The 15,760-nt window shown below is 38.5% G+C and overlaps 1 protein-coding gene across 1 annotated transcript; it reads left to right on the forward strand.

The window, feature by feature from the left end:
* The first annotated feature begins 3,654 nt into the window (after nucleotides 1-3,654).
* On the forward strand, nucleotides 3,655-13,295 carry Aicda (activation induced cytidine deaminase). The gene is made up of 5 exons (XM_026379317.2): nucleotides 3,655-3,662; nucleotides 9,624-9,771; nucleotides 12,216-12,486; nucleotides 12,765-12,880; nucleotides 13,242-13,295. Exons 1-5 carry the CDS (start codon nucleotides 3,655-3,657, stop codon nucleotides 13,293-13,295), a joined length of 597 nt encoding a protein of 198 aa, XP_026235102.2.
* The last annotated feature ends 2,465 nt before the right edge of the window (nucleotides 13,296-15,760 follow it).

Consider the following 15,760-nt stretch of genomic DNA (forward strand, 5'->3'; position numbering starts at 1 on the left):
TGAATGAATAAATAAAATGTAGTGTATACACAATGGAACCAGCCATAAAAAGGAATGAAGCACTTATATATAGTATAACATGGAAGAATCTTAAAAACATTATGCAAGATGAAATAATCCAGATACAAAAGGACAAGTATTATATGATTCCAATTTTTTGAAATATCTTGAGTAGGCAAATTAATAGAGACAAAAAGTAGACTAGAGGCTAGTAGAGGCTAGGAAGAAGAGGGAATCATGATTTCTACATTATTCCTATGTTTTTTGTGTTTTTTTTTTGGTGTGATCAAATTTTGGAAACAAAGTGGGCATGGTTGTACACACTTGTAAGCTAGCAATTTGGGAAACTGAAGCAGGAGAACTGCAAGTTTAAGGCTAGCCTCAGCAATTTAGTAAGACTCTGTCTCAAAATAAAAAATAAAAAGACTGAGGATGTAATTTAGTGATAAAGTGCCCCTGGGTTCAGTTCCCAGTGGCCTCTCCCCACAAAAAAAGTTTTGGAAACATAATAGTGATGGGTAAAACAACATTGGAAATGTAATTAATGCCACTGAGTTGTACACTTAAAAATGGTTAGAAATGCAAAAAACCACCCTCCCCCCCCCAAAAAAAAAAAATAAAACAACAAAAAAACCCAACCAAACAAAAAACAACTGAAACCAAACAAGCAAACAAAAAGTATGTGAATTAGCAATGGGCCAGTTTTCTTATTTTCACCAGATCCAAAAAGGCATAATTTGAAAAGAGAGCATAAACAAAGGATATTAATACAATTTTGTATAATCATGAGAATGAGAAGATACAGTGTCAGGAGGGAGTTTCACATTGGGGCACTGGGAAAATTTTTTCTCTTCCATTTTAATTATTTATTCACTGATCAATTGATTGAGTTTTTTCTTTTTTCTTTTTTCTTTTTCTTTTTTTTTTTTTTGTCGTACTGGGGATTGAACCCAGGGGTTCTCTATCACTGAACTACATCCCCAGCCCCTTTTAATTTTTATTTTGGGACAGAGTCTTGCTAAGTTGCCCAGGCTGGCCTCAATTTTTTGATCCTCCTGCCTCAGTCTCCCTAGTCTCTGAATTACAGGTACATGCCACCACACCCAGCTTGCTTCCATTTTTTGGGGGAATTTAAAGATGGCACCATCTCTGAGAATTAATGTTGGTCCTTCGGGAGGATATATATGAGTGCTCTGTTTATGTTTGCGTACGTATGTTATTCTCTGGAAAATTGGATAAAAATATGTTGAAAGCACAAGTTACATCTAAAGAGACAATTTGAAGGGATCCTATTTCAAATAACCACACCCCATGTGTGGATGCTGCAGAGGAATTTGGAAGATCTCTTCCCCTGCTTTCCCCATTCTACTGTTCTGTGACACTTAGCATGCCAAAGACAACTAAGTCAACTACTGCCTATCATCTTGCTGGGCCCCTTCATAATTTCTTTTTTCAGAAATAATAATTCATACTGAAAAATAAAATAAAGAGTGTCTTTCAAGTGATAAGTGCTGAGAAGAAAAATTACATAACGCGAGAAAGGAAGTAGGGAATGAGAATCTAAAAATCATTGATTTTTAGATATAATGTTGAGAAAGTCTCAACTATCAGACATAAAACAAATAAGAAATGAATCTGTAACAATACACAGGGAAGGGGCTGGGGATGTGGCTCAACTGGTAGCGCGCTCTCCTGGAGTGCATGCGGCCCGGGTTCGATCCTCAGCACCACATACAAACAAAGATGTTTTGTGTCCCGAAAACTAAAAAATAAATATTAAAAATAAAATTCTAAAAAAAAAAAAAAAACAAAAAAACAATACACAGGGAAGAGTACTCCAGGTGGAGGTGCCAGGAGTTCAGGGGCAGGGGTGTATGCCCCATGTGTGTGAAGAAGAAAGACCCCAGCTGTTTTGCTATCTGTTGGATTCCCAGCACCTTTCACAGTTTCTATCTTATAGTAGGTATTAAATTATCCTCATGATGGATAAATAAAATATATAAACTCGCTGAGCTGGGAGTGAGAAGTAAGATTTTTTTTTTAAAGAGAGAAAGAGAGAGAGAGAGAGAGAGAATTTTTTAATATTTATTTTTTAGTTTTCGGCGGACACAACATCTTTGTTTGTATGTGGTGCTGAGGATCAAACCCCGGCCGCACGCATGCCAGGCGAGCGTGCTACCGCTTGAGCCACATCCCCAATCCCAAATAAAATCTTTAATAGACCAAGTTGTAAAAGGGTAGGAACTTAAAGCCTCTTATTTGAAAAGCTCAACCTGTTTCCCAAGTTCAATATAGTCAGTTAAGCACTGATTCTGTCTGGTGAAATAAGCAGTTTGATATTTGGGGATGTTGTTACTTTTTTTTTTTTTTGGTACTAGGGATTGAACTCAGGGGCACACAACCACTGAGCCACATCCCCATCCCTATTTGTATTTTATTTAGAGACAGGGTCTCATTGAGTTGCTTAGCACCTCACTTTTGCTGAGGCTGGCTTTGAACCTGTGATACTCCTGCCTCAGCCTCCCAGGCCACTGGGATTACAGGCATGCATCACCATACCCAGTGGGTGTTGCTACTTCTGACTTGAAATTAAAAGTTTTTTCTTTTCTTTTTTTTTTTTTTTTAATGGCTCATTCAAAAATTACTCTTTGCTATAAATACCTATTCTTCCAACAATTCTTATATCCAATCAAAAAAGGAAAAACATCAGTGGTTTGGGAAGTAAAATTTCTGTTATAAATCCTATATAACTGAGTTCACTTGCTTAGCCACAAAGCAGAGCTGTTTGTGCCTGTCTCTGTTGAGGTCCAAGGACATTGTGTAAATTAATTGTGATGCTTTCAGCTCACAGAACACAAGATGCCACTTAAATGCTAATTAATGCCATTTAAGTGAAAATGAATGTTATCATTATAATTATAGTTTTAAAATTAAAGATAGTGTTTATTGGGCTGGGAGTAGCTCAGTGGCAGAGCCTTGGCCTATCATACATGAGGTCTTGGATTCGACCTCCATCAACACACACACACCACACACACACACACACACACACACACACACAAACATGCAAACTACAACAGCCAGGCATGGTGGCAAATGTCTGTAACGAGAGGCTGAAGCAGAAACATTGCAAGCTTGGGCCAGCCTGGGTAACTTAGCAAGAAACTATCTTAAAACAAAAGGGTTGGGGATGTTGCTCAGTGGTTAGAGCACTCCGGGTTCAATCCCAATTTAAAAAGAAAAGAAAAGAAAAGAAAGAGGTGGTAGGGGAGATATTATTACCATGATTCTAACTTAAGAAGTGTATACTATTACTGTCTCCTGATGTTTGTTACCTATGAAGCATGGACTTCTTGGTTTCTTAGAGGCAGCCCTAAAAGAAACATTCAGGAAAGCTGCCTTTAATCATTCAACCCCTATGACTCTGCCTATGACAACCCCACCCATCTTCACGGGACCCAAATTAGGAAGAAGGCTATTGGGGTACCTGGTGGTGGTGATGCTATGGGGGGAGGAGTCTACAAGGGCAAGTTCAAATTTGAATGTGAGGGGCCAATTTTTTTGTCAGACAGAGGCAGTGAAGCATCATTGCTTGAGGCAAGATTTTCTTGGCCTAAGACTCTCAGAATCAAGAAAGACACTCTGGAATCCACTATGGACAGGTAAAGAGGCAATCTCCTTTTTGGGTTTCTTCGAGTAAATCTGAATAGTGAGGTCAGTAGCTATCCCTTTCTCAGTTGCAAGATCTGTTTGGTCAATGTGCTCTTTTTTTATTCTGAATCTGACTCATCTTCTGATCAGGACTTGCATGTTCTCAGCCTAACTTTCTCTGTTCTGCACTTGTCTCCATCCCTCTCTTTTTCATGTTGTACATACATACACACACACACACACACAAAATATGCACAATGTACTGATCTGTCCTGGGATTTGCCACAACCAGAACTAGTTTATGACAGAAATATTAACAGAGCAATCTTTAGAGACTCGAATCATAAAAAGGTCATAGCAATACTATACTAAAAACAGTAGTGGTAATTTTTTATGATAAATCTGTAAATATTCAATAATAAAACTGTTTGAAGGCAAACTGTCCTAGGGAGACTACTGAAATAATTTAGCTGTGGCAAGGAAATTTTTACTTTAAAAAAATATAAAACATTCAAGATTAATTGCTTGAAAGTCATTAAGGTTGTTATAAAGATAAAAATTAATTTAAGCAAGTTATTTTATGTTATAGGTCCAAGTACTGGCCAGTTAGTGGCATGTTTACTATTTGACTAATCTTTACATTTTTTCAAATATGGTCTAACTTACTACTTAAATGTGGATTCTGTAAAGTTTTCAGTGTCTCAACATGCATTTTATGGTAAGTTATTATTATAGAGCTTATTCCATTCTAATTTTTTCCATATTTTTATTAGTGCATTATAGTTTTATATGGTGGTTCCATTCTTATCATGATGATTACTAGGAATATAGGGAAATCATACCTAATTTACATATATTATCTCAATATAATTCTTTCACAAATAATTTAGACTCCATAATTAAGAATTTCAATGGTAGTTCTGGGGGTGTAGCTCAGTGGTAGAGTGCTTGCTAGTCCTGCAAAAGCAAATAAACAAAAATAAGATTTTTAATGGTACAGTAAATCTTCTTTAGAACATTTTCTTGAGAAAAAAATAATATCAACTGTCTCCTCAGCTTGCAGTGAGAGTGTGAATACTAATCTGAGGTATAAATCCTGGTTAAAGGTCCAGTGGAAATCTTTGTACATAAGCAAAGGCAAAACAAAGGAAAAGTGAATTGTTGAAATTCAGAGAAAGACAAATAAGGATAGAGAAAGACAAAATTCAACAGGACAAAAGGACAATACATAATTATCATTCACGAAGGTCCTATGTGCAGAAGATGACTATGTCAGGATTATTTTTAACCCATTTCTCTCTGGTTTGCATTGCTGGGGATGCAGCTCATGTTCTGCCTCAGGGAACACAGCTGTCCAAGCAGCTGTCAACCTGGGGGCCTGAAAAAAATTGTCTCTGCAAAGTCCTTCCTACCTAGGAGACACACCATAGAAGAACAGGTCCTGGAAACAGGTTCCAAGCTAGGGAAGAAATGGATCAAGAAAGTTCATAACAGATTAGGCTCCAGCAAATCATTTCATTCCAGTGCAGAACTTTGACTGAAATAGTAAAGGCCAACTGCCATTTCACATGAGATAGGACACAAAAACACTCTGAATTCCTTTACTATTCCATATCCCTCTTTTCTATATTCCTGGGACATTTCTCCATCATCATGATAACCGAACCTGCCCTAACACACACACACACACACACACACACACACACATATTCATGAGCTCACAGGCACATGCATACACATACCACCCGTGGTACATGAAAAAAGATTTCCAGGGATGGTGGTGTACAGTGGTCAAGTGCTTGCCTCAAAGATATGATGGATGCCCCCTCAGCTTAGATCCCCAGCATGGAAGAAGGGAAAAAAGGTAAAAGGTTCCTCACTTTTCTTATCTATACAGCCCCAAAGGTTGAATACAAAAGGGATATTGGTATGAGATGATGTTCAATCTGTTGACTCAGCAGGGTGCAGTGTTGTGTTACTATAATTCCAATGACTCAGAAGTCTTATGCAGGAGGATCTCAAGTTCAAGGAGAGTCCAAGTAATATAGGGAGACCCTATTCCAAAATTAAAAATAAGCAAAGTTTAGGGTAGAGCACCCTTGGATTCAGTCCTCGGTATCAGACAGCAACAATAACAACAACATCTATTTGGGCTCCAAAAAAATTTTTTTTCTTTCTCTTCTATATTTATTAAGAGCTTATTATGTGTTGAAATTACACATGCTGATGGTTATTATGTGCTAATTAATTAAGTAGTCATAGAAATAGTGGTGGTGCTATAGTGACTACCATAATACATTATTACTATTTTTAAATAAAGCTGATTGTTGCTGAGGCTTTGTATCCATTTTAGATTCTTGTCAATTATGCATTTTTAATTTTTGTTTGGTGCTGGGCATTGAACTCAGTGCCTCTCACAATCTCTACCATTTGTCAGGTATGGTGACACATTTCTGCAAACTCAGGGGCTCAAGAGGCTGAGGCAGGAGGATTACAAGTTTGAAGCTAGCCTCAGCAATTTAGGGAGGCCCTAAGCAACTTAGTAAGACTTTGTCATAAAATAAAATATAAAAAGGGCTGGGGATGTGGCTCAATGGTTAAGTGTCCCTGGATTCTATCTCTGGTACCAAAAAGCAAAACAAAACAAAACAAAAAACTCTACCATTGAGCTTTACCACTGGTACCTAATTGCGTAATTTACTTAAAAACAAAACACAGCCTGTAGTCCCAGCAACACGGGAGGCTGAGGCAGGAGTATCGTGAGTTCAAAGCCAACCTCAGCAACAGTGAGGTGCTAAACAACTCAGTAAGACTCTGCTCTAAATAAAATACAAAATAGGGATGGGGATGTGGCTCAGTGGTTGAGTGCCCCTAAATTCAATCCCTGGTACCAAAAAAAAAAAAAAAAAAAAAAAAAAAAAAAACCCAGCTTGGCAAGGTGGTGCATGCCTCTAATTCCAGCAACTTGGGCCTTCTGAGACAGAAAGATTGCAAGTTCGAAGCCAGCCTCACAGATTAGTAAGGCTCTTATCAATTTAGCAAGACCCTGTCTCTAAATAAAATATTAAAAAGGGCTGGAGATGTGGTTCAGTGGGTAAGCACCCTTGGGTTCAATCCCTGGTACTAAATAAATGAATACAGTTGACTACTTTTTATATTGTTTGATACATACAATGTTTATACTGTTGATAAATCTAGTTCTCTTCCTAAAGGTTTAAAATGTTTTTAAATAACTTTTGTGTGTGTAAATGGAGACATTTAAATTGAAAGAGCTAGCTGAGCAAGGTAGAGCATGCCTATAATCCTAGAAATTTAGGAGGCTGAGGCAAGACAAAAATCACAAGTTTGAGACCAGGCTCAACAATTTAGTGAGGCCCTAAGCAACTAAACAAGACCCTGTTTCAAAACAAAAAATAAAAAAGGCTGTGGATGTGGTTCTGTTAAGCACCCCTGGGTTCAATCTCTGGTACCAAAATAAAACAGAATTGAAACAGCTATAACTGGCTGTTGTCCTAGATTTTCTATCTAATAAAGTTGACACTGGGGCAGTTAATTTTTAAGGCCAGGTCTATCACCTATAATACATTATTAAATTATCAATTCTCATTTTATGTCCATACAAAGACCAGCACATGAATGTTCATAGTACCTTTACTTACAGTTGCACCAAAGTGTGTACAATCCAAATATCCATCAACAGGTGAATGAGAAAACAAAACATGCTATACTCATGCAATAGAATACCACTCTGCAGGAAAAAGGAACAAACTATGAAACATGGATGAGTCTCAAAGTCATTATGTTAAATGAAATAAGACCAAAAGAGATGATATATAGTTTATATGAAATAATAGAAAATGTATAGTTACAGAAAGCAAGTCAGTGGTTGCCTGGTGGAGAGGAGAATTGATTGCAAAGTGAGGTAAAGAAACTTTGTGCGAGTTACCTGGGAAATGTTCTGTAACCTGACTGTGGTAGCAATGTGGGGTGTTTACATCTGCCAATATTCACAGAATTGTGGGCAAAATTTACTGTATGTAAATTATGCCTCAATGTTAAAAAAAAAAAGTGCAAAAACGTTTCAATTCTCTTGCCAGCAAACTGTATTCAAATTCCTCACCAGGCCTTTACAAGTTCTTTGCTCTTCTACCCAGTACCATTAGGTAGCAGCACTATCTCCACAAGTTGGAAAAATATATTTCTGGAAAAAAGGACCCACAAAAATCAGAGATAGCACTCTTGCTTTAGTAGCAACCTTGCCATATAGCTTGTGCTACTATGTTCCCAGCTTTAAAAGGGATTCTAAATTTCCTTAAAGAAACTTGAGTTACCAAAGAGTGTCTCAACAAATTCAATTTACTATGCAAGATACTGAGTTTAGAGCTAGGAAAAAAAGAGGAGGGACAATCAGTCCGTGTGTGTGTGTGTGTGTGTGTGTGTGTGTGTGTGTGTGTGTGTGAGAGAGAGAGAGAGAGAGAGAGAGAGAGAGAGAGAGAAAGAGAGTGCACCTAGCTAAATATGAAGATTATATTGCCAAGTTATAAAAGCAGCAGCAGAACTGAGATATAGCTGAGATATAGCTCAGAGGCAAAGGTCTTGGCTACTGTGTAAGAGACCAGTGGTTCCATCCCCAGCAAGGCAGGAAGAAAAGAAGGAGGGCTGGGATTGTAGCTCAGTGGTGGAGCACTTGCCTAGCCTGTGTGAGGCACTGGGTTCATTCCCCAGCACCACATAAAAATAAAAACAAATGAATGAAGGTATTGTGTCCATCTGCAACTAAAAAGGTATTAAAAAAAAAAGAAAAGAAGGAAGGAAGGAGGAAGGGAGGAACAGAAAAAAAAAGAGGAGGAGGGAAGAAAGAAAAGCATAACAAGTTTATTTAATTAAAGACCCCCAAACCCAGGGAAAACTGTTTTTATGTTTAGATTCAAATGAAGAACAGGAAGCACATGGAAATGTGACTAGACAAAGGGATCTGATTTAATGGTAATTCAATAAGGGAGGAAACTCAGCAAGGTCTCTCCAGATACTACGTGGCCTGTCCATGCTGCATTCCTTCTCCTGGGTATAGGGCAGGACACCTGTGCGAGGAGAGTCTTTAATAGAGAAGGGAGAGAGAGGCCTTTCCAGATTTTATGGCATGCTTTGGGGGAGAGGGGGTTTAGCTTCTATGATCCTTCTTGAGGGAGAGGAATTCTGGTTTCTAATATTCGCTAGACAGGAGACAGGAAGGCAGAAGGTCAGACCCTTGGCTTCGGAGGCTGCATCTGAGATTTCTCACGCTCCTGTAATTCAAAGTTCTCAGCAGGGCAAAGTATCCTTTCTGAGACCCAACAGAATCAACAAATTTAAATAATTAATTACATGAGGAATAAGGAAGAAGAAATGATCAGGGATGATTCCAAGTTTCCAGTCTGTTTACCTGACATGGTAAAGTCAGGGGGAGTAGCAGTTCAGGACAGTGGACATTTTAGGGATGCTGTTGGCCATGTTGAGTTTAAGGTACATATTGGAGATTTAAGTAGAAACTGGAGGGAAACCTAAAAAAATAATTATGAGACTGAAGAACAAGTTTGTAATATTAAGTCATCAACATCTAGTAGACAGCCAGGGGAGGAGACTGTCTATTGAACTCAAATGAGTTTAGGGTTCTTGCCAAGTTTCTCTCAGTTGGTCTTAATTTTAAGCAGAAAAAGATGTTTAAGCAGGATTCCAAGCTCAGTAGGTCTCAGGCATCCAGCAAATGAAGGGAGAGATGCTTCCAAGTAATTATAAATTTTAAAAGTAATAATAACAGGACTGGGGATGTAGCTCAGTGGTAGAGCCTAGCAAGCAAGAGGTACTGGGTTTGTTCCATCCCCAGCACCCATCATCATCATCATCATCATCATCATCATCATCTGAAGGAAAACCCAAAGTGACCAGAGAGTGAACTGTGTTCCTGATTTCCTTCTCCTTCCTCTCACCCACAGCCTTCTGATGAATCGGAAGAAGTTTCTTTACCATTTCAAAAATGTTCGCTGGGCTAAGGGTCGGCATGAGACCTACCTGTGTTATGTGGTGAAGCGTCGGGATAGTGCCACCTCCTTTTCACTGGACTTCGGCCACCTTCGCAACAAGGTATCAATTAAAGTTTGCTTTCCCAGCAGTTGAAAGCTAAACAGTAGATGCTTTTAGTTACCTGCTGAGGTCCAGGTTTGTTTTTGTTTTTTTTGGAGGGTGGGGGCACTGTGGGGGCGCAGTACTAGGGATTGAACCCAGAGGTACTTTACCACTGAGCCACATCCCTTTTTATTTTTTATTTTAAGACAAGGTCTCCCTAAGTTGCTTAAGGCTTATCTAAGTTGCTGAGGCTGGCCTTGAAGTTGCCATCCTCTTGCCTAACCTCCAGAGTCTCTGGAATTACAGGCATGGGCCACTAAAACTAGCCCACCCATTTTTTTTTTTTTTTGCGTTTCTGTCTCCACTAACTTTTTCAAATCTTCTTTACCCCCTCCCTATGCACCCATATTAGACATGGCCTGAAAGGTTATTTAATGTCCTTCTCAATCATGCCTGGTACCCTAATGCCATACTTGATCCCAAACTTTCCTCCCCTTTTCCAGCCTTTTTTTTTTTTTTTCCATATGTGCAGTGCTGGGGATTGAACCCAGGGCCTTGTGCATGTGAGGCAAGCACTCTACCAACTGAGCTATATCCCCAGCCTCTGAATTGCCCTGAGATTAAGGTAAGAGGATTTTGATATGAGGAAATAGTACCAGCTCATTTTATTTATTTATTTATTTATTGTGGTACTGGGGGTCAAACTCAGGCCTTTCAGCATCCTAGTCAAGTGCTGTACTGTACCCCAGTCATGTGCCCAGTCCCTCAAACTAAATTCCAACTTTTTTTTTTTCTATTCCTGAGATGGAGTCTCTTCATGTTGCCCAGGCTGTTCTTGAACTTGTGGACTTAAGTGATTCTCCTGCATCAGACTCCCAAGTACCTGAGACTAAAACAGGCATAGGCCACCACACCCAGCTCAAGCAAAATTTTAAATGAAAAAAAAAATTGTGTCTTTAAAATTTTTGAAAATTTATAAAGATGAAAAATATAGGTGAAATTATAGCAGCTCAATTCTCTTTCCCAATGATTTCTATTTCCTCCTATTCATGTAGATTGTAGACCAGAAAATACATTTACTATGGTGAGCCCCAGAAAACTCAGAGAAGCCTCCATAGATTGGTTAATTAAATCAAACTTTCAGCTACCTGATAGGATTACATTTCCAGAAGATTTCTTCACCAACTAGTAACTTGGGTGGCTGAATGAAGCAGGGGATGGAAAGTTTGAGGATAGCCTCCACATCTTAGAGGGACCCTATCTCAAATTTTTTTTTTTTTTTTTTAGAGAGAGAGAATTTTTAATATTTATTTTTTTTTAGTTCTCGGCGGACACAACATCTTTGTTGGTATGTGGTGCTGAGGATCGAACCCGGGCCGCACGCATGCCAGGCGAGCGCGCTACCGCTTGAGCCACATCCCCAGCCCATCAAAAAAAAAAAATTTTTTTTTTAATTTTCAAAGGTTTGGGGATGTTGAGTAATACTGAGTTTAATCCCCTGTACAGCGGGGCAGGGAGTTTAAAAAGACTTCTTCATCAAAATCAAATGGTCTTACATAAGCTTCTGCCTGTGAAGAATCTGTGGTGTGGCATGTCATGCTATTTTCATTACTTTTATTTGTTTGCCAATCTTTATTACCATCATGATTTTACATTCAAGTCATTTTCTTATTTTATAATGTGACACATTCTATGTATAGAAACTTTTCATTTTATCTGCACTTTCACATTTAATGCTCACAATACCAGCTCATTTTTCTGATGAGGAAATGTAAGAACCAAGAGTTGAGTAATTTGTTTAAGTCTCAAAAGTGAAGCTAGAAAATGAAACCTGTCTTCATATTCTGGGATTAATGACTTCTGCAATAAGAGTTTGGCCTGTTATACCTCACTATTGCAGTTATTATTACAATCACTGAGACTATACAATGAGAGAACACATTATTTAATTGCTCTTGGCCCATACTAGTGCCTATTACTTCTACAACCCCCACCTGTCTGATTCACCATAATCTATTTTCACTCTTTGCATCCTCCCAAGCAATCTCACAAATTGTCCTAGCTCCACCTAGGGGTCCAAGTGTAGTTCCACAATGTTTTATCAACAGAAACTTCCAAGATATTTTTCCTTCTTAAAATGTGCAAAAATAACTTCAAAGCACAAATTCAATCTCTGTACGGGTAGTATGATGCTATTCTCTACTTATGTCATCCTTCTCCCCGCACACCCCCCAAAAAAGAAAAAAAAAAATCCTTAGCCTTCCTTCACTGGGTAAGACCAGTGTTACATACACACAAAGGTTTTGGTTCACCTCTTACTAATGAGCTCTTGCTTGACCTCTGTGTAACACAAAAGACAGTAACTGTCAGCATTCTAAAAGCTCATTGTGGGAGAGAATATCTGTGAAGTTACCACAACCACAACAAAGGTCAGTGAACTGAGTTCTCCGCTCTCTCCCCAGTCAGGGTGCCACGTGGAATTGCTCTTCCTCCGCTACATCTCGGACTGGGACTTGGACCCTGGCCGGTGCTACCGAGTCACTTGGTTCACCTCCTGGAGCCCCTGTTACGACTGTGCCCGGCACGTGGCAGACTTTCTGAGAGGGAACCCCAACCTCAGTCTGAGAATCTTCACCGCGCGCCTCTACTTCTGCGAGGACAAGAAGGCAGAGCCTGAGGGGCTGCGGAGGCTGCACCGAGCTGGGGTCCAAATCGGCATCATGACCTTCAAAGGTGCGAAGGGGAACCTTTTGCGCAGGCTCTGTGCAGCAGACATAATTTTAAATTGCAATTCAGAATGAGAAGAGTCAGTGGGGAAAACTCAGGGGGAAGAATTGCCTAAGGTTCCTGGTTCACGATAGGAATCAAAATTATTGATTAGAATTCCAGGAAAGCTGTGAATGGCTTGGAGACAAGGTCCTGGGTAAATGAGGAAATGAGGCCCGGGTTTTCTTTACTTCTAGTTGAAGACCTGAACTTTCTTTCCCCCCTGTCCCCCCATTTTTTTTAAGATTATTTTTACTGCTGGAATACTTTTGTAGAAAATCGTGAAAGAACTTTCAAGGCCTGGGAAGGGCTGCATGAGAATTCAGTTCGGCTATCCAGACAACTTCGTCGCATCCTTTTGGTAAGTGGCTTCCTTGCTTTTCACTTTTTCTATAGTCTTTTCCTGCAGCTTCTTATATTTTTAAAAGTCACTCTCGTTTTTCATCTGACAAAACTTTATTTCTCCTATAATTCAGTTTTCCCTTCTGTTAATTCATAGTTCAGAGCCCTCCGCTAAGATGTCTTTCCTTTATCTTCTCCTTCTTTCACTTGTCTTCTTTCTGTTAATCGCTCCTCAGATTCCTCAGCTGTGTTTCCCTCCTGATCAGAATTCCAATTTACTAACAAAATGTTAAAAAGATAAGCCATGCAGTTTAGAAGACTTCCCTGTCCAGCTCAGTTTTGAAGCCATTCACTGCATTCATTTTTCTCTTTCTTTGCAGCCCCTATATGAGGTGGATGACTTACGAGACGCCTTTCGAACTTTGGGACTTTGATAGCAAACCTCCTGGCATGTCACGTATGATGAAATATCTTTGTTGAAGAGATCGGATAGAAGAATAATCCTTCAAGCCTTTTCTGTTTTTCCTCTTCACCTCTTCATTTCTTAGAGTGTAGAGAGGGAAAAAATACTTGTATATGATTTAAAAAATAATCTGTCTTGATCATAGAGAAGGAACGCAGGCTGACCAGGGTGATTTTGCAACTGGTGCAGTTTTGAGTGCAGCATTGCCCTCTACTGGAAGAGAACAGAACTGCAGGACCTGGGACCATCTTAAAGTATCAATGTTCTATGAATTGTAGGTAGAAAGAAAAGAGAAGGCATAGCCTAAAAAGCATGGCGAGAAGATCGGATGATTTTATATTACTATCCTTTATTATTTTATTGTCATATTTTAATTGTCAGATTTTAGCAACATATTTTTCTACTTCTTTTTCCTTTGAAGTTCCCATTGGGTAACTTCATCCATCAGGCCATGATCTGTAGACCCTCCTGATGAAAGAATCTGGGTGATTGTAAGCCCAAATCCTGTCCCCAAAGCATTAATATGCAAACATATTTTGTATGTTTTAATTGTCTCAGGCATGTTTTTATATTGTATATAAGAGGATAGGGGTGGAGGGTTTGAACTGCTGATAGTCACCTTCAGGTGGTTTTAATAAAGGTTTTCAAAATCCATAATGAGGACTGTGAAGATGACACTGAAATGATGAGTTGATGCCTTAGAAGAAAATCCTCTGTAAAGAAACTCTTGAAGAAGTTCATAATTTAGAAATACCTGCAAACTTCACACTTTCTACTTACTGTACACTTGGAAGGGAGTTGCTTAAATGTTGAGAAGAGGAAAATCTGTTCTCTCTGGTGAGCCTTTTAACCTCATCAATGCCAAGCAGGTCAAGGTTTTCCACCTTTTATGTGTGTGTGATGCTTCTCCCAAAGAGTATGACAAAAAAGAATAATATTTGAGAGGGACAAGTGAGAAAGCACTGAAAGAAAATTGTGATTTTCCAGCAAAATCATAGTAAACATAGATTCTCTATTTGTCCCTAACAACTATCCTGGATGCTGAGGAAAATAGTATTCAGAATAATCATCCTTTTGCAATTATTACCTAGCGATCCTTGCAATGCAGATAAAAACTTGTACACGCAACTATTATCAGTTTATTTTTTTATATAGTACTGGGGATTGAACCTAGGGGTGCTCTAACACTGAGCTATACCCCCAGTCCTTTGTATTTTGAAATAGGGTTGCATTAAGTTGCACAGACCGGCCTTGAACTTGTGATCCTCCTGCCTCAACCTCCCAAATAGTGGGGAGTACAGGAGTGTGTCACCATGCTAGCTATTTTAATCTTATTGTATATAAGTTTGTGAAAGGTTAAATAATAAAAGTTACTACTTCATGTATTCATTCATTTTTATATTATGCTACAAAGTGTCTAGTGATATTTTGTTATCATAATTTTCTTTTCTGAAATGTTGAAATTGGTTCCTGAAGTCTCATAAATTTGTAACTTTAATTAATTAATTAATTTTGGAGGTACTGGGGATTGAACACTGGGCCTTGAATATGCTAGGCAAACACTTTATCACTGAGCTACCCCCAAACTCAATTTATAATTTTTAAAAAATTTTTTTATTATTGGTTGTTCAAAACATTACAAAGCTCTTGACATATCATATTTCATACATTTGATTCAAGTGGGTTATGAACTCCCATTTTTACCCCGTATACAGATTGCAGAATCACATTGGTTACACATCCACGTTTTTACATATTGCCATATCAATTTATAATTTTAGAAATTATTCCAATAGTAAAGTATTTAATTGTAACATAGTCTAACACTGTGATAATACTTCTATGAAGCTATTCTCTTGGTTTTTAGTAAATTCTTCCACGGTGAATTGATTCTTGCTCATTTTCAATCAACCGAGTATATAAAATAATTTTGGAAGTTTTAGAGATGAATTGCTGAATACAAGAATTACAAAAGTGATGTATAAAATGTTAAAACTCAAAGTCAGCATGATGGAATAGACTTCAGAGTCTAGAAATCAGCCTATATATTTATGATCTACTGATTTCTGTCAAGAGTAAAAGATCATTTAGTGAGGAAAGACTGATCTTACAACAAATGGTGTGGGAAACTGGACATCATGTGTCAAAGGACTTTGTACATCTGTCACACCATATATGAAGATTACCTCAACATTTATCAATCCTTAAAGGTAAAACTATAAACTCCTAAAAGACAACAAAAGTGGGAATGATGGTGAATGTCTAATCCCTGTGATTCAGGAAGCTTGGATAGAAGGATAGCAAGTTCAAGGCCAGCCAGGACAACTTAGTGAGAACCTATTTCAGAATAGAAAATAAAAAGGGAAAGGGATGTAGCTCAATGGTATTGTGCCCTTGGGTTCAATCTCCAGTCCAGGGTGTGGGGGTATGGGGAAG

Source organism: Urocitellus parryii, chromosome 5 (genome assembly GCF_045843805.1).
Source record: "Urocitellus parryii isolate mUroPar1 chromosome 5, mUroPar1.hap1, whole genome shotgun sequence".
NCBI lineage: Eukaryota > Metazoa > Chordata > Mammalia > Rodentia > Sciuridae > Urocitellus > Urocitellus parryii.